Raw genomic sequence first — 25,003 nt, 5'->3', positions numbered from 1 at the left:
GCCTGAGCTCAGCTGTGGGCAGAATTTGACCCTCTAAGTATCTGCAGCGTAGAGAGCAGGCCTGTCTCCAAACTGAGACCTCCTGTCTTCTGATGAGCTGATGGGGCCAACTGTGATCCAGTTTAGCTGGAGTGAAACCACCCACTACCCACAGTTGGATACTTAAACAAGAGCATCCAGCACTAGAGGCAGATTTTTTTTGGAGCCACTTGACACTATTTCCGTAAGGACCCAGAAAGAGCCACGTACCTCCTGATCCACTATCTCAAATTGATCTCCTGTTTTTGACAGCCACTGTGTTTTTCCCTAGTGCTCCGAGTCATGCGGAGGAGGACAGCAGGAGCGTCTGGTGACATGCCCAGAGTTTGGACGGTGCGAGGAAATGCTGAGGCCAAACAATACGAGGCCCTGCAACGCTCATCCATGTACCGGCTGGGTGGTGGGATCCTGGGGGCAGGTGAGCAAACACATCCCAGAGAAACAAGCATTTCCTTCTGCTGCCTTGCTAATAGAATTAATCATGCTTATCATCTCTGGAAGGCAGTTTTCCGAGGACTTGACGGCAGTCTCAGATAAGCAGACATCTCGTGCCACCTGGTCTGTACAACTGACCTTGAGCAGTGGCCAATAACTAGCTAGGCCAGTGAAACTTTCAGTGTGGTGCAGCCATAAGCCCTGACACAGCCCACAATAACTGCACAGGGCCTTTAAAAATGACTTGGTATCACTAAATAGCACAGCATAGTCAAATAATAGTTTCTCCTGGCCTTCCATGGTAAGCAGAGGAACTCCAAAGGCATCCCGATTTGACTAGACAACTTGTGAAATCCAAACTTGCGGAGTCCAGCTTGGAAGACAATACGGTCACAGTTCATAATACAGATGCAAGCAGCTAAATACTCCTGATTTCCAGCCAAACAAGAAGCCTGCTCTGTTGCCAGGATGGGCTGAGGTCTGATTGACTTAGCTAAAAGCCATCTTGTGCAGACCTACACCAGATAAACCTTGGGCTATGTGCAATAAAAATGCCTTTGTGCTCCATAGGAACAGGTCTGGCTGGAGCAGCCAGGGGATAAAGAGCTGCACATGTTTGATGGGGGCAGTGTAGGAATTTGGCTCGGGTGTTCTTGTACATGGGTACATTGAATACAGGTACTGAAGTACAGTCTCACATCCAGCACCACCATCCACAAGACAGCGGCGGGTCTGGATGCGGCTGTTTACACCCTGCCCTGTTAACTCCCTGCAGTGCACAGCTACCTGTGGAGGAGGCATCCAGCGACGGCAGGTGAAATGCATGAACACTAAAACGGGTGCAGTTGAAGAAGACAGCAGCCTGTGTGACCACGAGCAGTGGCCAGAAAACACCCAGAAGTGCAATCCTCAGGACTGTGACCACAGCGAGTCAAGTAAGTGTTTGATAACTGTTATGGGGCCAAAGGGCTTCAGAGGCACCCGGTGCACCTTTCGGCCATGAATTACAAGTTAAATACGTTTTCTTTCTTTGAGCTGCCAAAGGGCTTGTGCAAAGCTTTCTGTGGTACAAATTCTTCATTTCATGAACTCTGCGAGAGGTTATAAAATTTAAGGAAACAGTTGAGTCAAGGAGATTTTGCTTTCAAATTGAGATGCTCTACCTGTACCAGAGAGGTTGCCTTCAGAAGGAGTATGTGCATTAAATTGTTCCTGCGTGGTAAGACTTCACAGACCTATAACTGTGCCATGATTGAAATGCATTTAAACCACATCCAGTTTGGAGACCAAGGTTAAAGAAAAAAAAAGAATCACTTCTTGCCACCAGGATTTAGATTGCCAGTCACCTAAACCTAACAGTAATCTCCAAGGAGATGGATATAAGCATGAACTCCAGTTTCTGCAACACCAGGCTGGCCTTTTGTTGGTGCAGATGCCCTAGCAGCCGCAGTGTGTAAGAGATGGGCTAGATCCTTTCGTTTTGCAAACCACTAGCTTCTTGGCCTTCAGTGGAGCTCTGCTGACTTCTGCCGGCTGCCGTTATAACCTTTGCACGTAAGCACAGATCAGGGTAGTGCAGCTGTTCAGCCTCAGAGCCAACAGTATTTACAGAGCTGAGTAGGGATGGGTTTAAAATCCTTGGGAAAATGGTCCCCTCTGATCTAGAAGAGTTTAAGCTCTTTGGAGCTTAGTGCTTCAAGCTGGTGAACATGCTGGCCCATGTCAGCAAAACACTTCCCGCAACGGTACCACTCACATGCTTAAAGTGAAGCACATGCCTACATTTGTGGCAGAAGTACCTGGTGCATTGCATAGCTGAGCCCTGGTGAGGCTGATTTAAGAGCCCAGTGTTTTGCTGTATGTTGTAATTCAGCCAGTGTTAAAAGCCAGGCTTGACAGAGAACGTGGTTTTAAGGGGCATAAGCTTATCTGGTGTTTTCAAGCACAGCGAACAAAAGGCTAGTGATTGTACTGCATTCTGCAGACGGGGTCTGCAGAAGCTCTTAGCATTGGTTTAATTGATCCCGTGGAAATCGGAGTGAGTTTTACTGGGGACCTCAGCAAGAACAGTGAAGTCAGTGCCAGCTAAAAGCCTCCTATTGATTTAGTAGGCTTTTGATCATGAACCAGATCCTCTGAACCCATCTTGGATTCAAAGCACATGTGCAAAGGAAATATCAGCTGATTTGGCAAAATCGGTCTGATCCATTAGGTCTGCACATCCGCTCCCTCACGCATGCTCCTCAGCTACTTCCCACATCCTCTCTAACTGGTGCTAACCTGCTAGAAACTCAGCATCTGCCCGCTGCTGTCAGAGGATCTGGGACGTCACAGCTTTCCCATTATAAATACAGGGCAGTGTAGCCCTATATGCTTTGCATGGGGTTGGTCTATGCCATGGACGTCATTGCACCTGTCTTCTCTTTAACCCCTTTGGAGCTATGCACTGAGGAGAACTAGCCACCTTGCTGGAACGCTGTGCGTTTCGTGGGTCATCAAGCTCAGTATTTTTTCCAGCCATGCTTCAATGCCCCACCTCCCAGGTGTGTTTCCTCTTCCTTCCATGTCCTCATGAACTCCTCAGGGTAACTAGGGAATGAGCAACTTGTAAGGCTGAAAGAGTGGGAAAACCCAGTGAAACTTTTGGGGACAACCCTGTCCCCAGCTTCATGCTTTGCCTGGCACTGATGCAGGATGTGCCCTACGTGGCCAAAGACAACAAGGCACCTCGGACCAGTCGGGCAGGGGCAGTGCTGAGACATCCTACCCTGGATGCTCTGCAGAAGACGCCCGTGAGCGCTGAGTGCCAGCTGCATCCACAGAAGGGCAGTGGAAGCAGGGAGGGTTCCTCTTCCCCGGCCCCTCCGAGCTACGTGGAGCATAGCCCCTTTGCTCAGGTGGGCAGGCTGTGGATTTGGGCCTTTCCACCCTCTACTCCTTCATTAAGGTCCTAAGCAGTAGTCACAATTCCTCGTCTGCAGAGGAAGTGTGTGTAAACGGTGTGAACGGCCCTAGACAAGAGCCACAGCGACGTCGTATACCCGTGACTTCTTGGGCCTTCGCAGAGCCTTTGTGTTGCAGTCTCTGCCCCATCACCGTCCTACGGCGGGCCATGTCTGGCATCGTAGGGTTAGTGTTCGGGTCCCTTGCAGAACCCAGCCCTGGCTAGGGAAGTGCGGTGAATGGAGGTGATATGGGCATTTGCATGGAGGGGAACAACAGCAACAAAGCTGTCAGAAGACACTGGCCTGATCAGAGGTGACAGGTCTGCCTTGAGAAGGATACAACACACAGCACTGACAATGGCCAAGAGCTTGCAGAGGCCTGCTCCCCAAAAGCGCGAATGCCCCTTTATACCTGGTTCATTGCCCTTGGCCAAAGGCACTTTCTCTCTATTAATAAGGAGCAACTCCGTTCCAGGCCTTTCAGCGTGCCGTTGAATAGGCAGACTTGGTGTGTGCTGTTAAAACTGTTTGTGGGCGGCTCGTGCTTTTGTGCTCTCACAGCTTGGGTAGCCGAGAGGAGGGGTCGACAGTGGGGCAGCTCTTCCTCGGTGATTATTTAATGGTGGCACCAAAGGTCTGGCCATTTAATTTCAGGAAAAGCAAGCAGCCAGTACAGCTGTAGACCTGAAGCCCTCTACTCAGCAGCACTGCTGCATCAAATAAAGCAGCAGAGAGCCGGCAAGGCAATAAATGCTCTTTTCCATTTCACCCCTTTGTTCTCAGCTCTGAATGTCACCGCACCAGAGTCTCTTTCCCTATTAACTTCACCGGATTTTATGAGCATCAGAGCATCAGCCCAGGGGCACCAGAATGAGAAACATGTGCCAAGGGGGCCACAGAGTGTAAGCAAACCCTTTACTAACTCACCCCTACAACGGGCTCCTGGTTATCACAAGGGTCATTGCTCCTTGATCCTGTGGAGAGGGCATGGCCCCTTTCATGGTTCAGATTCAATCCCACGCGTCCTGGACCTGCAGTATGTTGAGGGCAAACCTGGCCGTGGCTGGGACCTCCCAGCACCTACACGAGTGTGAACAAGCTGTTTGAACCACTGGAAAAGGGCATGGCTGTGGGAGACTCCAGGACGCCCCTCATTCAGGAGAAGTAGAATGGCATGGGGTGGCCCTTAGCTCCAGCCAGTGGTGAATCTGGAGCTATGGTTGTACCATGATACATGCCTTTAAATGTCATTTAAATAGCTGCTGTGTTTCCCCTGCTCTTCCTGTGACCTAGACAAATTGGAGGGTTCAGAGTGATCTAGACGAATTGGCGGATTGGGCCAAAAGGAATTTCATGAGGTTCAACAAGAACAAGTGCAAAGTCTTGCACCTAGGAGGGAGCAATCCCATGCACTGGTGCAGACTGGGTAGCAGCTCTGCAGGAAAGGACCTGGGGGGACAGGGGACAAGAATCTGAATATGACCCAGTAGTGTGTCCTAGTTGGCAAGAAGGCTACCGGCATCCTGGGCTGCATTGGTCGTGTTGCCAGCAGATGGAGGGCAGTGATTCTTCCCCTCTATTCTGCACTGGGGAGGCCACATCTGGACTCCTGTGTCCAGCTGTGGGCCCCCACTACAGAAAGGATGTGGACACATTGGAGAGAGTCCAGAGGAGAGCAATGAAAATGGTTGTGGGGCTGGGGGACAGGACTTGTGAGGAGAGGCTGAAGGTACTGGGCTGATTTAGTTTGCACAAGAGAAGACCAAGGGAGATTGAATAGCAGCCTTCAACTCCCTGCAGGGGGGCTGTTCTCAGTGGGGGCAGATGACAGGACAAGGAGCAATGGGCTCAAGCTGCAGCAAGGAAAGTTGAGGTTGGATATTAGAAAAAAATTGCTCATGAGGAAGATAGTAAAGCACTGGAACAGGTTCCACAGAGAGGTGGTGGAGTCTGTACCCTTGGAGGTGTTTAAGACCTGGGTAGACAAAGTCTTGGGGCTGGTCCTGCTTGGAGCAAGGGGTTGGACTAGATGTGACTTCCTGCAGCCCCTTCACACCTTCATTTTCTATGATTCTAGGTTGGGGTGTTAAGTCTGGTGTTGTCTCAGAGTTTATGGTAGTCTTACGAAGAGGTTAGATGAGGTGGACTGTATGGGGTGGTTTGGACTGAAATAAACCTGCCTCAGGCAGGGGATTGGACTAGATGTGACCTCTGCAGGTCCCTTCCAGCCCCACGTCTCTACTTCTGTATGATTTCTGTGACCTTTAACTGCAACCTGTCTCTCTCCATCACTGTAGTCAGGTATGAGAGGCAGATCCATCACTTTCTAGCTTCATCCAGACTGCATGTGAATCCTGAAAGGGTCAATGAACAACCCAGGATTCATGCCTCAAATCAGGCTTGTGATAGGGCTGACACAAGGAGACTTAGTGGTGACTGGGATTTCACTGGGTCGGAGCTACAATACAAGCAGGCAGTTAGGGTTTAACACATCAGAACCAGCCAACTCTGGATGCAGTGCCTGCACTGAAGATTAAACCCACTCTCCAAAGCAAAAAGCCAGAAGTGGTAAGCTAACACTCAGCGATCACGTCTACACATGCATTAATGCACCATAATTACAGTGCATTAAGTTTAGTACCTGTGGTAACAGGTACTAAATGCACCCTAATCAGCACTGCCGCACACTAGCACAGGTGCCCATCTTTTACGTGACAGTAATGCACAATAGACTAGTTCTGCTGCGCATTAGCATGGCTTTCTCTGTGTTGCACTAACATGCAGTACAATTAGTCTACTGCGCTTTTAGCATCTCATGTAGACATGCCCACGTATCCCTAGATCCTCCACCAGCTGACTGAATATGAAGCAGCTCGTTTCAAATGGAACAAACAACCATACAGGGCTTAATCCTTCTTGTGAGAGCAGGAGTGCTGGGACAGTCTCCTTCAGTCCACAGAGGAAGGAGGAAATCCTGCCTTCAGCTTCACCCCCAGCCAGCCAGCCACACACACATAAACAAGTCCACCTCTGGCTGTAGCAGTTTTAAACTAGCTCAAAAACTGATGCTATGCAGCTGCCTTACCACAAAAATCTACATTAAATGAGCACATGAAGCAGTGCAGCAAGACTCCCCCAAAGAAATCAATGCCTCCCTTGACAGGTTAGAAGTCTGGTGCAAGTTTTCTGTATGTTGTGGTCCAGCCAAGAAAACGTTCATCATAAACATCAATTCCTCCCCCACGTAGCAGTTGTAAAGGCCCAGGGACTTCCTTGTCACAAAAGGAGTGGTTGGCTTCCTTGTAGACTACAAGGGAGGCTGTAGGGTGGTATCACAAGAAGCTGGAAGGAATCTGTCGGGCCCACCCTGCAGGTAGCATACACATACTGGGGACTCGGACAGTTTGAACATGCAGAGCCCTGCAGCACCTGCAGATAATGCTGTGATTGTGTGAAGCCCTGGTCTGGCTTCAACATCAGACTCAGGTAGCATCTAACTGCTGGCTCTGCAGCAACATCACAGGGTCTGGAGGACCAGCCGGCTCTAAGTCATGCGCATAGTTTGATGTCAAGCAACTGCAGTTACAGAGAGGGAAGGGAGATGAACTGGGCAAGGAAGAGGTAGCTGCAAACTGTCTGCCCCCTGGGCCAAGTTAAATATCGCCACATTACTGCTCCGGGGAGGCAAGACTCATCTCTGCTTGCACCCTTGACAGCCAGCGGCATGAGAAGTATCATGACACCAAGCTGGCAGGAGTAGTAGATACACTGGAGGGAAAGGGTGGGATTCAGTGACCTGGACAAATTGGAGGATTGGGTCAAAAGAAAAATCTCATGAGGACGAGTGCAAAGTCCTGCACTGAGGAGGGAGTAATCCCCTGCACCGAGACAGGCCGGGGGTGATGGGCTGGGCAGCAGCTCTGCAGAAAAGGACCTGGGGCTGACAGGAGACAAGGAGCTGAACAGGAGCCAGCAGCGTGCCCTTGGTGCCAAGAAGGCTACTGGCATCCTGGGCTGAATTGGTAGGAGCGCTGCCAACAGATCAAGGGCACTGATTCTTCCCCTCTATTCAGCACTGGGGAGGCCACATCTGGAGTCCTGTGTCCAGCTGTGGGCCCCCACTACAGAAAGGATGTGTTCACATTGGAGAGAGTCCAGCAGAGGGCAACAGAAATGATTGGGGGCTGGGGGACAGGACTGGTGAGGAGAGGCTGTGGGAAATGGGTTGATTTAGTCTGCAGAAGAGAAGACCAAGGGGGATTGAATAGCAGCCTTCACCTCCCTGCAGGGGGGGCTGCAAAGAGGCCGGAGCTGGACTGGTCTCAGTGGGGGCAGGTGACAGGACAAGGAGCAATGGGCTCCAGCTGCAGCAAGGGAAGTTGAGATTGGATATTAGGAAAAATTCTCACTAGGAGGGTGGTGAAGCACTGGGACAGGCTCCCCAGAGAGGTGGTGGACTCTCCATCCTTGGAGGATTTTAAGACCCAGGTAGACAAATCCTTGGCTGGGATGATGTAGTCGGGACTAGTCCTGCTTGGAGCAGGGGGCTGGACTAGATGTGACCTCCTGAGGTCCCTGCCACCCTCATTTTTTTGATTCTATGATTCTACAGGCTGCACTTGATGGCTTGCTGCAGCTGATCGCAGAGGAGCCTGTTATTTTTGCTCTCCAGTGAATAAGCTGGTGCTCTTCCTTTGACTCCATCACCTCTGAACCAAGGCTGCTCAGAGCAGCCCCCAGTTTATCTGAGGTGGAATGAGGTTTGGCTAGGCCTGGCCATGAATAAGCGTGGGCTGGAAATGAGAAGGAAGAGCTGAGTGTGAGTCTGGAACAGCTGCCACGTGAGGTGCAAAGATGCAGTGGGTTTAAGGCAGAGCTCAAAGGATCGAAGCAATGGTTGTAAGGGGGTGGGGTGCTGGGTGCAATGAACTAGAGGGTCCTTACTCACATCTGGAACTGAGAAGAAGGAATTGGGTTGGAAGCAGGGGCAGCAGCTGGATTTTTTGATGGGTCCCCTGAAGTGCGGCCCCCCCCGCCGGTAGTTCCCACTGTGTTGGGTGTTTTGACGTAGCCCCGTCTGCTTTGTTTCTAGCTCTTGCTGTGGTTTTCATTTTAGATCCTCGCTTACTTTCCCAGGCCCTCTGATTTCCTGCTTGATGGCAGGGGAAGGATGCACCGTGCTGCTGCCTGCGGGGGTTGGCAGGAAGCTGGGGAGGCCGTGTCTGCAGGGAGGTTGTAGAGGCAGGGGCGAGCAGCTGGCGTGTCCAGGGGCAGTGGCCAGGTTGGAGGGACTGACCAGGCTGGTGGCAGGAAAGAGAGCTGCACTGACCTGGTAGCTGGGAAAGGCAGGTAGGAAGAGGAAAGAAATCTCTGGTGCTGAGGGTCTGGGCTGCATTTCCCAGGCCCTGTGGTGCATATACCTCCAGAGTATCTCTAGGTAATAACCCTCCTTGCAGCTACCTCCTACTTCTGCAGCCCATTCATTCCAGACTTCCCACGTTAATGGTGAATTTGCTCAGTGGAGTTTGTGGGCCTGGGTGCAGTCAGTTGGTGCTACTGTAGGCTACGGGCAATCCTGATCCATGCAACAAGTAAGGATGGTGCCAAGCCAAAGCCCAAAAACTTCAGGCTGGTGAGAGCTTCATTTACAGCCAATCAATTAGCATGTGCCAGTGCTGTGCTCTGGCATGCTAACCACTGTGGAGGTGACAGCTGGTGAAGATTATCTGCAATAATTAGTGCCTCTCCAATTAGCAGCCTTTGGAAAGGCACAAAAAAACCCCAACCCAGAAGCTGCAGGGTTTTCCCCACATATTTTTCCATCAGAGCGATTTGCTAAAAACCCTCTTTGATTTTCTATTTTGTTATATGGCCAGTTCGTGTCCCTCTCCTATGCCCCCAGAGCAGTTGTTACCCAGTTGCCCTGTGCAGCAGGGCTGCTGTAATTGCAGTTACATAGCAGTCGAAATCCTGGAGGAAGCAGATTTGTGCTGCCACGGCAGCGGGGGAGGCTGAATTCCCAAGGGCGTTTTGAAGAAGCCTTGGAGCAGCAGCATGATGGCAAGTCCAGGAGGAGCGATAATGGCGTGGAACCAAGGACAGGTGGAGATAAGGACTCGGCTTCAGGAAGGTTTTGTACTTTCAGGGCTCTTTGCGGTGCCTACAAATAGGCTTTGACACTTTCAAGGGCTTTTGTAGCAGGGACCAAATGATTAGGCAGTGTGGTCCGTGCATCTGGAGAAGTATTCTGTGCAGCACGTTAATGCAAGAAATGGCTTCTTCACTTTTTTGCTTCCTATATATTTCCCGTCATTATTTACACCCATTCACACCAAAATAGTTATACCTGATGCTGCCTGCTTGACATGCAATAGATAGATTCTGTACACTCAGCTCTGCCAGGTTGTCAGCCCACATCTGGAGGAGTAGAAAACAGTGTTTTTAAATGTTCAGTGAGATTTTGAGAAAGGAGCAGATAATATCATTGCACGTGCTGCAAGTTTAAAAGCAAAATGCTCTTGTCCCAAGGACAGACTGAAGGTTTGAAGCTGCAGGATTCAGAACCCATCTGGATGCTGCTGTGACCACCTCATTCCTTCCCACGCTATGACTGGCATAAGGCCCAGTCCCTCAGTCTTTCCCCCTATTCAGCCTTGCTCTATCTCATAATGACTCCATCATGCCCTGGCTCTTCAGGTATTATCTTGTCACACATGAGCATTGGTGCTACATATTTAGGCCGTAACATGATGGCTAAATGAAAAACCTGCTATCAGCTCCTGGCTATTTGCCGCAGGGTACATTGCCATTCACAGGAGAACGTTGCTCCCTCCAGAGTCCACAGCTGGAGAGTGTGAAGTGCAAGCTGGCTATTTCCAGTCGTAAGTACCCTGCGTTATCAACATACCCACATCGAACCTTGCAAGAAATATCCCTTCTGATCAAACAGCCTCTAGCTCTGGTGTGCCATCATTTTATCAGGAGCACTGGAAGAAGCATCTGATGAAGTGAACTCTTGCACCCTGTTTCAGTTAGTCAGTAAGGTGCATTTCTACCCTGCCTTCTGCCTGACTTCCAACTAACGTGGCTAACAACCTCTCCGAGCTCTCTCGTGGATGATGCATTTCAAAGGCCTGAAGGCCTCGTGTAAAAACACTACATCATGGAGACCATCGCGTGTAAACGAAGGGGTGTTCAGTAGCAATCACTGTTTGGGCTGTTGAGCCCAGCTGTGACACGCTTACACTGAGGAACACCTTCCCCTATGACATGTGCCACTGAAATCTGTGGAGCTCCTTTGGAGTAAGGCGAACGAAGCTATCACTGCCTCAGCGTTTCAAATTAAAAAAAAACAGTGCTAACAACACTGACTCCATCTAGGGTCGAAGGATAAGCCACAGCTATTGAGTCACAATTTGCCTTTTTATTTGGGCTCTCTTTGGCCACTGTTTTTCATTTGAGGAAGCATGGCTTGTGCAAGATAGCAATTGGACAATGTCAGCGAGCAGATACACGTGCATTTGCTTCTGTTGCCTCTTTCAATTTGTGCTCTCTCTCATCCTGGGGTGCAGATCAGGATTAATCTTCTGAGTCCTTAAAGGCCTAGAGAAACAAAGTTTTAAAGGGGAGGAGGAAAGCTCAGAAGAAGAACGCTGCTTACTAGAGTTTTGCTGGAAGAAGAAGAGAGTTAAACATCTTTGTTGTGAAGTTATAGCTGAGTGGGCATCTGGCCATCCTTGAGGAAGTGCTGTTTTCATTTAGCAGCAGTTTTTAAGTGTTTGAGGGGGTGGGGGGCATTCTCTGGGATTTCTGTATTACTTCTTCTTGCTACTGGAACATCCCTGAATCCCAGAGGGGAGATAGGGCAACTTTTTAGCCTAAATTCTTTGGTGTTTGCTTCCAACATGCAGAAATGAGGGAGAAGATGGAGTTGTTCTACCACAGAGGAGGAAGAGGGTGAATAAACTCAATGCATGCTGTGCACGAATGCAAAGAGGGTGGCAATGTAGCTGGGGCAATTAGGATTATGGCTAAATGATGGACAGGATGATCCACAGGGCAGTAGGTCCCACAGCTCCCAAGTTAGCTGTGCTTCTAGCCCCTTTGTGGGCTCCTCAAGGGTTCCACACTCAGGATCCAGACTTCCTACCATCAACCTGGTGGGAGCAGATCCCACTCCAGCTTGGGGCCTCCCCAATAGGGCTGAGCTCAGTGCAAGCTCTGTTCCCTCAAGAGCAATGTGGGGGCTACCCAGTGACCAGCCAGCTCCCTTAAGGCAATCATTAGCGTCCAGAGCAAAAGCAAGTGAAGGAGAAGAAGCTGCTTCTGCGTATGCCCAGCTTTGGAAAGGAGACTCATCTGGACACAGGCACCCTGCGAGGGTCAGTCTTGCCCTTATAGGTTCTTGAGTCAAGAAAATCTCTCCAGTGCCTAGGCCAGGGTTTGATTGTAGACCATTCAAGGCTTTCAACCTCCCTAGTGCTTTTGAACTAGGTCATACCAGCCTTTGCTTCTTCCCCTGCCAGGGTGAAACCCCATGTGAATTGTTATCTTCATGGTTTCAGCTTTGGAGATGTGCCTGAGTTCAAGGAGGGAGCATCCTTGGAAAATTCCCCTAGAGCCAGGAATGCAATCTCCCGCCCACCCATCAACCAGGACATGTGTAAAGTTAATTTTTGAAAATCCCATACCCCCAAAGCAGCTTCCATCAAGTCAGGGAACATCCCACAGGTCTGGGCACTGCAGCTGTCCCTCTGGGAATGGCTGGAAGTAGGTGGATGAGCCTCAACACTGGAATAAATACCTGTGCGTCATCTTGATGTGTCCAGGATTCACAGACAAAGGATCAACCAATTTTCCCTCCTCTTCCACCACATCAACTTCACACTGCTTCTTCTCTCCTCCAAGGCCCCTCACAGCTCTGGGTTTACAGTCCCATTTATCACTGGACCTTTCTTCTCTCTGCTCCACCAATCCCCCTAGCTTCCAAATCCCCAGCAGCTCACTGTCCTGAGCTATCTTTGTGCTTTTTTCCCTGTGTGGCACCACGGAAAGAACTGATCAGTAAGAGCAGTGCCCTTTGCTGCCCTTCCTAGGACCTCCATGGGTGGTGACACCCATCAGAAATCAACCAACAGCCTGAGCAAAAATATTTGGATGAAATACCCAGTGAAAGTCAGCATAGCACCACTGGCTTTGATGAAGCTGCATTCATGTATGTCAGCCAATTATCCGTGTCTGTACTGGCACATCAAAATATTGTGCATAATTACAGCAACTACCTTAGTGGCTTCCCCCCACTCTTCATAGGTTGCTGATCTGCCATCACTTCCGTGCGACTGCTTGTGGAGTAAGATCCCTATCACCATAAGCAAAGCTATCAGCTTTGGCCCCTTCAGTTGTTGAGATGTGTGTGTACAGTACCTGGCACAATAGGGTCCCCATCTTGACTGCAGTCTTCTAAGCACAGTGGAAAGGAATAATTATTTTCTTAGATCACTTGGAGGACTGGGATGTATCAGAGGACTGGAAGAGGCCAGTGCAGTCTTGAGGTTAAAAAAAAAAAAGGAAAGAAATCATCTTGGTAACTATATCTCATTTCAACCCCTCTTGGGACAGAAGCTCAAGGGCAAATGTATGCATTCATTAGAAAACCAAGACGCCGGCAGCATGAGTTTATAAAGGCCTCATCAACTTGATATTCCTTCCTGATCAAAATTCAGAATTTGTGTATGAAGGGATCGCAGCTGCTCTAAGCTGCACCCAATTCAGGAAGTCATTTGATGCAAAGTCTCATGAAATCTTACTTGCACTATGAACCAGTTTGGCTCAGACAGGGGCATCGGCACATGGATTTCAAACAGTGCCACAAACAAAGAGTAAGAATAAAGGCGCAAAGCAGGCTGCGCTAGGGGTTAGCAGCGTGTTAATTAAATGCATGGAAGTTGCTGAGTCGGGAGGTGATCTCAACAGCAGCGAGAGCAGGGCCACAGAGAGGTTAGAAAGAAAGACAGGAAATAACAGCAGGAAAGAGCCCTACGGATGAATCCATCTGGGGACATATACGATGAAACACAGGTAACCCGTGGGGGACAGAACCTGGAAAGCAAGGATGCTGAAAGAGATCCAAGTGCAAGAGGGGGCAGGAAATCAGCTCCGAGTTCGCAGCGCAGCTCAGAACCAGTGCCACGAGGGAGGGCAGTGGTAACCGCTCTCTGGGACAGGCTGGCACCTGAAATGCTGCATTTGGTTGTGGAGAGAAAGAGGGAGAGAAATTGGAGAAAATTCCAAGAAGAGCATGAGGAGGGCTGGAAGGGGTGCTGTCTACCAGGGGCATCTATCATTACGTAAGCAGGACCCTGATAACCGTCTGCAAAATGTCTGATACGTGCAGGCACCGCCGGGACGGATTGTCCATCAGGGCTAACCCCATTGCAGTCGGTAGGAGCCCACCAACCTAGAGCTAGCGTGGAGGTAGTCCAAGGGATAGAGAGGAATTATTTACAAGGGTGCAAGGGGATCGGCTCCTGAGGTGATGGGATGTTGTTAAAACAGCAAATGAAATATCAAGCAATAGCTGTCTGATGGGAGCGTCTGTCAGTGCATGAAGCAACATCTCAACTTAGTGGGGAAGTCCTTTCACTTAAAATGTTTAATAACAGCCCGGACTCAGCACCAGCACGTTCTACATAGTGCAGTCCTACTGAGGTGCCTTGAAACGTAGGGTTAAGTAATTCAACGGGCTACTTCTGTCTCTGGCTGGAATAAGGAGAACTATTTACCACCTTTATTTACCTACCTGGCTGCAGGCATAATGCTCCTCTATGCTACAGGCCCTTTGTTCCTTGCTGCTTTCACCTTCTGTTAGAGAAACATAGACGTGCGCCCTGGTCCCAGACAATCTCCTATCTGCTAGCAATCTCTGTGGGGCTCGTAGGGTTAACAGCGCTGAAAAGCAGAAGCAATATAATGAGTGGATTAGATGTCACAGATAATAGCATGTTAATCATTAATCATCCTTATCTCTTTAATGTGTCTGGAAAAGAGCTTTTTGTCTGCCCAGAAAGAAACATTAAACCCTTCGGAGGTTTGTTTAACAAAGAACAACTAATAACGGGATCCCGGGCAAGTTGGGCAGAGATCTGCTACTAGTTCTGAGAGTTGAGAAGTTCAGCTGAAGAAGAGCCTTCTGCTTTTGCTCTGTAATGGGAGGCATACCTGCAGCCAAAATAACGGCTCCCACCCCGCTGTCTCAGTCGACACAGAAGCCTCAGCAAATGATGTGGCTATAAGCCACGGAGGCTTACCATCTGTTAGGTTTTGTGTTGGTTATTCATTTTCATCTTTTAAAGGGCACCCTATAGTTAGCATATCTGCCACAAAGAAAAAATCTAGAAAAACCAGGAACTATTTTAGGCTTCCTTCACCCACTAACAAAGTTGCTTTCATGCTTCACGGAGAAAGTAATTCAAGTCATGGGAGCCGTTTTCTGAGGTCAGAGTTGCTTGCAAAATGAAAATAAACCTCATTGTTGCACGAAGCTCAAGCTGACAGCCATAAATGTAGTATAGAAGTGCCTCTGAAGTCATCATAGTATCTGCAGGATATGCCACAGATAGAAGCTGAGTAGAGTTTAAAATTAGGTAAAAATGTCCAGCATTTTAACTTGAATTATATGCATGCGTACACGGATGCCCTTGCCTACATGGCTTCCTAGTCCAAGTGTCTCCGTTCTACTTTGCTGCCTTTTCTTGACTTCCGTATGACCCAGCCTGATAATATGTGTTCCCACTCTAAATCTCCTCTTGTCATTACAGAATGGTCTTACTTTTAAGGACAGCTTTTCCCATAAGTCATGGACTGCCTGTCCATGTGCCACAAACGTGGTGTTTCTGATCTAGTCGGTGGCTGCAATTCCCCTCAGGGCTCCACTCAGACCTTCTTCATGTCAGTGCACCTCTCTCCATTGATTTATTAGAGTCTGGATCCAACCCTGTTAGGCTTGAACCAATTGCCCAAGCTAGAACTAAGCCACACCGTGGCACTGAAGGTGTTGCCTTGCTTATGAAACATAGGCTAATGGCTCTGACAATTTTGGGTCATTAAAGATCTTCTTTCTAGCTGCTGTACTGTCCCATCCAGCTTCAAATAAGGATTGTGATAGAAACATAGAAAATGAGGGCTGAAGGGACATCAGGAGGTCACATCTAGTCCAACCTCCTGTGCCAAGCAGGACCAGCCCCAACTACATCATCCCAGCCACGGCTTTGTCTACTGAAGTCTTAAACACCTCCAAGGACGGAGAGTCCAGCACCTCTCTGGGTAACCTGTTCCAGTGCTTCACCTCCCTCTTCATTAGAAAATTTTTCCTAATATCCAACGTCAACTTCCCTTGCTGCAGCTTGAGCCCATTGCTCCTTGTCCTGTCATCTGCCCCCACTGAGAACAGCCCAGCTCCAAACTCTTTGCAACCTCCTGCAGGAAGCTGAAGGCTGCTACTCAATCCCCCTCGGTCTTCTCTTCTGCAGACTAAGTAAACCCATTTCCCTCAGCCTCTCCTCACCAGTCATGTGCCCAAGGGCCTGAAACCATTTTTGTTGCCCTCCGCTGGACTCTCTCCAATGGGTCCACATCATTTCTGCAGTCATTCCCTTCTACTTTCCAAAAGCTCCAGGTCACTGCCATTGAACATGTCTAGGCAAAGAATTCGTGTTTGCTTCCTTATGTGAGCAGGCATGCAGATGGTTAGATCTAGGGCCATGATTTTGACCCGAATATCCATCTGGTCCATATGTGACACACCAATATCCGTTCAAAACAAAAAAAAAGCAAACACTAATTTTGTGTTAAAAATGGCATGAATTTTGGACAGAGCCCAGGGCAGGAAACACCAATGGGAAATACAAACATTTCCTGCCAAACTCTGAAGAGTAAGAAAACTTTCACATGGCAGGAAGTCACAGATGTGTAAATCCACAGGCAAAGGCTCTCAGGAATGGCATGAACATAAACTATATTCCCTTCCTGGGCTCTAAAGAGCCTTTACTGCCCAGGATTAATGAAGGCTGCAGTGATTTGTGTGTTTGTGTTAAAGGAATAGAGAGAATACTACTGTCAAATAATCTCCTCCGATATCAGCCAGCTCCTTTATTTCTCTTTTTAAAGTGATTTTGTGTAGGTTGACCAAAAAAATGCAAATAAACTCAGCAGAGTTGAAAGGTTAAAAACATAATAGCTCTGATTTTAAGAGAGAGAACAGATCAAAAGTAAACAAGCATCTCAGTCTTAATCAGGTCTCAGCAAAATAAAGGGGGTCAGAATTCATTAAAGCCTGAACCCTGTTCCTTTTGCCATGGTATAAATTAATTAATGCTTGCAGATAAGTTATTTTTCAGTGACCCTCTGATTTTACATCTGCATCCAGCTGTGGGGGGAAAAATAATATGAGCTCCCTATGTGTCCTGAAATGGCTTCTCACATTGAAGGCTCTGGGCACAGGCCTCAGTAAGGCGGGGTGGGGATTTATTATCTCCATTTTGCAGGTAGGGAACTGAGGCCATCAGACGCTGTGTGGGCCAGCACCATACAAGAGGTCCATGGCAGGGCTGCAGTTGGACCCAGTTCTGTTGACTTGAGTTTTGTGTCTGACGAGCAAAACCAGTTTTTAACACTCATCCACCCAAGCCAACGAGGGGGTCATTCCCAATGGGTCACAAGATTGGCACAGTCCTATGTGGACTATATTTTAACAGCAATATATCAGGTCGTATTCAGAAGGTCTCAAAGCTTCATGCTTCAAATGGAGCCAGCAGCAGAACTGCTGGAAGAGGAGGGGGAACAGCAAACCTCAAAAACATCCCGAGCTTCCAGGCGAAGTCTGAATGTTGGCTCCTTCTCCAGTTCACACCTACACCCCCATCTTCCAGCAGCCCCCCTTCGCTGGCACGGATTTCCTCTCGCACAGAGCTGACCTCTATTATCTCAGCGGATCCGGAAATTGCAGCAAAAGACATCATCATTAGTGGAGGAAAAAGAGGGTTAAGCGCTGTTAGATTTTTTGTGAGGTTCTGTATATACTCTTCTTCCAGAGAGCAACCTATATGGCTCACACACAATGCTCCTCGTGGAAAACAGCAAGGGATGAAGCTAAATGAGACGTGGGATGTTGTCCAGCCTTGCCTGTTTTGAACATTTTCAACTCAGCGTTTGGCTCAGGCGCTGCGTAGCTTAGCAAATAAACCCCTGTCCGTGGAGATTTGCAGTGCTGTCGTACTCGTTTTTGGGTGAGTTGTCTGCTTTCAGCATGGTCGGAACTAAAGCGGTATGAAAAATGAATCATTTTTCACCCTGCCATTGACAAAAAAATTGGAGGGGGCAGTCTGGAAAGCACCCACACGGCAGCTGTCAGGAAATAAATGGAAAAAAAAATGTTGGTTTCCCACTGATGGATTCATCCAGCCACAAATTTCATCCACTCCCCTTTCCAAAAAAAAAAATTAAAAAAAATCAATATTTGTAGGTGTGTAGAGCTGCTCATCTGTTGCTGCTGAGCTGGGAGACTTGCATTCAACTCCATACATCTCTTTTAAACCAGCAAGCCACACAGTAGACAACCCTCCCATTTCTTGTTCACTTGCAGAACTAGAATCTGGATGTCGCCATCTCCAACAGCAGTTTCTGGAAGATAAAGGCAGGAGCAGATTTGCTGGGATACCAGCAAGGCCGACGGGGATAGGAGAAGGCTCCAGGGGAGCTTGCGTCTGTGCCCTGCACCCCTGCCTCAACTGCTGGAGCCCACAGACAATGCATTGCTTAGGGGGGGATAAGATACCCCTCTGCACTAACTCCAAGCTTTTATGCAGAAAATTGGAAAAGGGTCATGGAATGTACCTAGTTTTCTGGAAGGTAATTAGGAGAGAGACCTACTGCAGGAGACTGAAGTAACAGGAGCCCTTTTATCTTGCAGGTAAAGCTGGTCTAAACACAAAGGCAGCAGTTACTTTTCATTAGAGCAGAATGTTAGTGGGCAGATAGAGAAGCAGGCCCTCGTGCCTCTCAACGCCAGGAGAGGCACAATCGCTCTCCTTGGGGTTCCTCCTGTTCAGGCTTCGTCTGGCAAGGATGAAACGATCCTTTAATACAGCTCCACGGAGCGGCAGGAATTGTGTAGAGATAGCAGCGAAAGGATGGATTAACTGTTAACTAGACGTTTCTCAGCAATGGCAGATGACAGGACAAGGAGCAATGGGCTCCAGTTGCAGCAAGGGAAGTTGTGGTTGGATGTTAGGAAAAACTCTCACGAGGAGAGTAGTAAAATACCGGAACAGGTTACCCAGAGAGGTGGTAGACTCTCCATCCTTGGAGGTGTTTAAGACTTGAGTAGACAAAGCCGTGGCTGGGATGATGTAGTTGGGGCTGGTCCTGCTTGGAGCAGGGGGTTGCACTAGATGTGACCTCCTGAGGTCCCCTCTGGCCTGAATTTTCTATTCTAACTCCTTCACTGTCCCTAGTCAGCTTCTATTGCAGCCACACATTTTATTTGGGGGCATTGCCCTGCCCCTGAGCCTGCACCCAGGTCCTCTTAGCACTGCTGTCTGCTGGCTCTGAGTGCCACTGGCTCCCCTGGGTCCCAGGAAGGGGCTGCACTTGGCTGACACGGATGGGGGAGGGAAGCTGTACAGCTGCCCTAAACCACCTTGGAGCAGGTTGCCGTGGAGGGATGGCACCGTCCCCTCTGCCCACGGTCACCCTCTCTCAGAGTCACTCAGACCTGAGTGTGCAAGAGGAGATGGATGGGGTTTGAGGCCCCACCTGCATTGCAGATCCCATCACTCAGAGGGTCAGGGGAGAGGGAAGAGAGTTTGCTACAAGGAAATCAGGCTGCCTCGGCATCTCATGCCAAGCTGAAATCACAGATAACCGTGATTTTACTATCTCACCTTCCATTAGGCTTTTTTTTTTAATATCTTCCCCTGAATCCAAAGCATGCCCAGAACATCAGTTCAGTGCATGGCAGGCAGGGATCTGTATTGCTGGAAACGTATCAGAGCTGGCCCCAACCGGCACGGGGGGGACGGTGTGCACAGAGCACATAGGGAAGAAACCCCTGAACGCGGTTTCAAAGAGAGGTGAGGCAGCAGAGGGAAGCTCGTGAACCCCATCCCCACGGTGTCATCCCAGAACCAGGCCAGTCCCTGCTGGCACCACAAGAAGATTTATTCCTTCTGGATTCTGAAAGGGAAGCCCCCAAATTATTTTTGCTGCACTGGAGGCTTGACATGGCTCCTACAAAAGCCCATGGTAAAATTCCTGTTGACTTCTGTGCGCACCAAATCTGTATGCAGCTGACTGAGTGCAGTTGCCTGCTCATACACGGCACGTGTGATCATCCTGCACAAAGTAAACCAGCAAAGCAGTGCTCTGTACCTTAAGGACCGGTGTCTAACCAGTTAAGCTATCAAAGACAACAGTCTTGGAGAGCTTGTTTTCTTGCAAAGAAAATATCCCTGGTCCTGATTAAAACTTCAGGGGAAAAATATAGAGAGGACACTATGATGGCAGCAGGGTGGGCATATATCCGTTTCAGCTGCAATGTTCCTGATTTGGTTTTCATATCACTGCCACACTTCAGTGCAAGCCTGTTTGGAGCTGTGACCTGGCATTCTGGTATTGCTAAAAGCCACAAAGTATTCACCCACTTACAAAAAGCAGGGGAGGACTCAATTCCTATGGGATCCAAGGGGTGAGGGTACAAAGGTGGCTTCTGTTTGTGCACTGGAGTTGGGCAGGGCCATTTTGGTTCATGATATAATTTAGGGCAGCCTCAGGGCAGCTCTGAAGCGTGCTCAGGGGCCCATAGCTCCACCATTACACATCCACACTGGAAAAATGCATGCGATTGAACTGACCAGCACAGATGTCTGACACACGTAGACTGATGTTTCTGAGGCCAAAGTTAAGGAGTTGCAGTATATTGCTACCCTGAGAAATGGGTGCATTGCGTCACTGTGGAAGGCGTGCAAGGCATTTAGAGAGGAGCAACATCTGTCCCTGAAAGTGGTGAGTTTCATAGTTTCTAGGGTCGGAAGGGACCTTAGCAGATCATCTAGTCTGACCCCCTGCCATGGCAGGAAAGAGTACTGGGGTCAAACGACCCCAGCAAGGTGTTCATCTAACCTCCTCTTAAAAACCCCCAGGGTAGGAGCCAGCACCACTTCTCTTGGAAGTTGGTTCCAGACCCTAGCCACCCTGACCATGAAATAGCACCTCCTGATGTCTAACCTAAACCTACCCTCTGCCAGCTTGTGACCGTTGTTCCTGGTCACTCCTTGCAGCGCTCAGGGGAACAGGGACTCCTCCAGTGCCTGCTGGTCCCCCCTGACTAGTTTATAACAGGCCACTAGATTCCCCCCTCAGCCTTCTCTTTTGGAGGCTGAACAGGTTCAGGTCCCGTCGCCTCTCCTCATAGGGCCTGCCCTGCTGCCCCCTGATCATGCGAGTGAGTGCACGAAATGGGGGTTTTAGGGCATGTTAAATCCCTTCCCTGTTTTAGAGCTTAGAGCTCTGTTTTCCCCTCCTGAAAGTGCTTTTCACTGAATTTTCCCTTTGTAGGAATTAAATGATTTCTGTGCCCATCCCAGGAGCCGCCACCTTCTGAAACAGAAGTGAGGGAATTGCAAGGAGTACAGAGCAAAAATGTGTCAGGCAGTAGGAAGAGAAACAAGATTATTAGACAGGATTTCTTTCCATACTTTGCTTACAGTCCGGCCTTGGACGGACCTAGCACACAGGGCTCCAAAAGCACTTCTCCGACGTATGGTTGGAAGTGTAGCTATGTAACACGTATGACTCTGCAGTAGACCTTCTGCACAGGGGAATTGTTAGTAAATTGTTTCTACTGGGTAGCCAGAAGGCTAATTAGGATTAAGTGTGAAATGTGTTAACAAATGGTGTCAGGAGGGAAATATCAGCTGTCATCCAAAGGGGAAGCTGAGCAGCTGTCACCATTATTACCCTGTTCAGGGATACAAACATCTTGGCTAACGAGGAGCGCGTACATGCTAAGTGCCATTAAAGTATCTTGTCAACTGTTATATCATTAAACCTAAACACTTCATTTACTCTGAGTTGTTGCCCAGTGCTGGGTCCCTTTCCCTTCTGCCTTGAAGCCCTTGCCACTGGCTTTCTCCTAGTAAACGCCCCTCTTGGGATGTTTGATTCAAGCTTGTCAAAGTCTGTTAATTTGATTCAGGTTTGTCAAAGATTCAGCCCCCTCTTGTCCCCCATGAGTGATAGGGGTAGCCAGTACACTGGCCCCACAAATCCTGGGATCGTCTGAACTGGCACGAGAGGGTTTTCTTTAGAAGCCGCTGAGTACCGAGAGAAGCTTTCAGAATTAGAAACAGGCCACGCAGGGCTGCTCAGATCAGGTTTGGTGCGTGAGACTGAAGAAACGCTAGGATTCAAAAATGGGAGAAATCATCCAGACAGAAGAGGATTGGGATGTCATATGAGAACGACTGGATGATCTTGAAGGCTGCAGCAATAGAAACTTGATAAACTTTCCTAGTGCTAAGTGAAAGGGCATTAACTTAGGAAGCAAGGAGATTTCTTCTAGAAGTTGGGAGCTTCTCTGGAAACAACAGAGAAGGAAAATAAGCCGTGTGTATTAGTTCATCACAGGATGCTACAGGTCACCGATGTGATGCAGCCAGGGAAAAAGCAAATGAAAATGTTTTACTGGTCAAATGGAAACAACGGACTCTCAAGTAATTCTCCTTCTCACATAGCTCCTGGATTGCTAGGGCCACGCTGGCATTGCAACACATTTTAAGACGTGTCTGGAAAGATCATTCCAAGAGACTGAGAACTATTAATGCCATTATATGACAATGCATAAAGTTTTCCTTATCCGTGTTCATGAACTACGAATTGCACCTGGAACAGTTGCAGAAAAATGCCACTAAGAAAAAAAAATCAAAGTTCGGTGAACTTGCCATCTAGGAGGAGGCAAGGAGAGCTCAGGCTCTTAAGCCTAACACCAAGGCACAGGAGGGATATGACTGTTCTCTACAGATGCATTAGGAAGACAAGCACCATGGGTGGAGGAGAATTTCTTAAGATAAAAAGGCATTGCTGGCTCAAGAACAAATGGCTGTCAACTGGTCATAAATGCATTTAAAGTTCAGTTCAGTTCAGTTCATAAATGCATTTAGGCTGGAAACTAGTGGATTTCTAATCATCAGAGGAGTTAGAGTCTGGAACAGCCTTCCAGTAGGAGTCATGGAGATAAAAAAAAATCCAACTAGCTTTAAAATAGTCTGACCAGTTTATGAAAGGGCTTGCAGGAAGTAGCTGCCTGTGATAACAGATGACTGGATTTGCTGACCCCGGACCTTTCTTCCAGTCCTCTGCTCCTACACTAAAGACAGGGCAGTTTATTTTCTTGTTTTAATTCTTTCCTCTACTTCAAGCTAGTTAAAATATACAGTGTCTGGTTGGTCTTGGTACTAATGACCAAGCAAAGCAGATACAAATGTAGTGTATGAGTGGGGCAGTAGAATAATTGATGAGTTTTCTGTAAAGCTAAATTGTCCTCAAGAAAGGCACATTGGGCATGTCTACACGTGCATTTACACTGGCTTAAATTTACTGTGCATTAAGCGGGAATAGGCCAACATCTACATGTACCTGTGTTAAAGCCCATTAATGCTGTGTGTGGACTGACTTGGGACTAAATTTAGTCCCAAGTTAGTTCACCCGCACAGTATTATTGCAGAGTAAAGTGCCTACACATGTGTTACTGTGCAGTAACTAATCAGGTGTAAATTTGATACCTGCATGATTCAGGTATCAAATTTATGCTCAAGTCAGTGGAAGTCACCATATTTATTGCGCAGTACAGGCATGCATATGTAGACATGCACCTTTACTGCGCAGTAGTGCACAGTAAATGCACACATGTAAACACAACCATTAGCAATCATTGCAACACATTCTTATTTTCAGTATGGTTTGTGCATCCTATTTCCACAGACTGGGAAGTAGAGATAAACAAATCATTCTTTTATTTCTTGCAAATTCCCAGGAATATGAGGTCTAGAAACCTATACCCAACGGACATCTTCCTTGATCCAGTGTAGGAGTCATACCTGCTGGACACTTCAGATGTATTTGCAAACAAGCCTCCAGTAACAGACTCAGTATGATGGCTGGGTTCTCCGGCTCAGACACCACTTGCGTTTATCCTTCTTGCTCTGCACGGTGTATTGATGGAGGGATATAGGATAACATCTGCAGGTGCAAGTGCTGGGCTCCCCTGGGCTATCAACTCACCAATCTGCCTCTCTTTTCGGTATCTGGTATCTCTCCCAAACACCAAATGAGTTTATATTTTGGGGAATAGACACAGGCACCCTTCTGACTACAGCATGTCCTCAGGGTAGTAACTGGTCTTCCACAGCAAGCAGCACAGCAGCATCCTTGTCAAGAACTCGGCTTTGGGGCAGCGGCATGATGCATCATGCAGAGGAAGTAGCAAAGCCTCATTTCACTTCCCAAATGGGAAGAGTAGATTTTGCATATCACAAGGGCAAATGCTCTGTGTAGCTTTTATTTAAACAAGGATGCTTTTGGATCAACTGCTGCAGAAGATGCTTTCCCCCCATCTCCCAGCAATATGGGAGCAGATAACTTTCTAAAAACTAAATCCCCAGGGGCCATAACTGCCCAGTGCAGCCAATTAGGAGGTTGAAAGACTGGCTGTGTTTATCTTATGCGTTGCCTTCCCCCAGCCATGAATGCATAAGGAGATTTAGTGTTCTGGAGTCTCATCCTGAAAGGAATCCTAGTTTGTTAAAATGATAGAGCTCTATGGCTGGCTATTTAAATAGCTTTGTAAAGGAGCCTCTCTTGAAAGCCTTTGATAAGGGGCCTTTCAATGAGGAAGTGAGGCCTAATCTGAACAACAAAAGCTTAACCCTTACTTAACTGTTTGGAAAACATTCCCAGACACATCAAAGACATTTTTCTTACTCCCTTTTTGTGGCATTTTCAGAGATGCACAAGACATGAGATAAGAGCTGTTGCCGAAAGGGCCGGGGTTGCTGTACTTCCTGGCGGACCCCTAACAACGTTTCCAGGCCGTAGCCACGATCAAGAGACCCCCTGTGCTGTGGGAGGGGGAGTCGATGTGTGCCAGGCACACCTCAGAACGGTTTTGACCAGATCCCCCTCCAGAGGGGCAAGACAGAAAGGCGTATCGACAGTCAGCTCCAATTCCTACTTGATTCTCAATGATTTGGGAAAAAATAAAGGGTCTTTGGCAATGGTGAAAGCCAAGGCCAGAAAACACAAGTATGTGATTGCACCTTCAAAGCAGCACTCATCAACAGTGTGTGCTGATCTGCACCTCGTGGGTTATTTCCTAATCACAGCCATCCAGCGTTGAAGAAAACAACAGGGGAGACTGGCTAAGAGTATGGTCACCGAAGAAATCCCACCCTCACTGGACCTTTCCTTTAACTGGTAGGACACTGGCGTGCTCCTTAAAAGCACTTGAATTTCTCCATCCCATCTCGCCCCCC

The 25,003-nt window shown here is 48.3% G+C and overlaps 1 protein-coding gene across 1 annotated transcript in view; it reads left to right on the top strand.

Annotated features, from left to right (window-relative positions):
* Positions 1-25,003, top strand: part of ADAMTS7 (ADAM metallopeptidase with thrombospondin type 1 motif 7) — a 181,540-nt gene that overhangs the window by 126,158 nt on the left and 30,379 nt on the right. The window contains exons 21-22 of the mRNA XM_019503802.1: positions 311-457; positions 1,250-1,409. Of these exons, the coding sequence (XP_019359347.1) occupies positions 311-457; positions 1,250-1,409 (307 nt within the window). The remainder of the gene's footprint in view (positions 1-310; positions 458-1,249; positions 1,410-25,003) is intronic.

The sequence above is a fragment of the Gavialis gangeticus genome, unplaced genomic scaffold (genome assembly GCF_001723915.1).
Source record: "Gavialis gangeticus isolate Ggan-Ray unplaced genomic scaffold, GavGan_comp1, whole genome shotgun sequence".
Classification (NCBI taxonomy): Eukaryota; Metazoa; Chordata; order Crocodylia; family Gavialidae; genus Gavialis; species Gavialis gangeticus.
The sequence above is the reverse complement of the archived record's forward strand: the minus strand, read 5'-3'. Positions and strand labels throughout refer to the sequence as shown.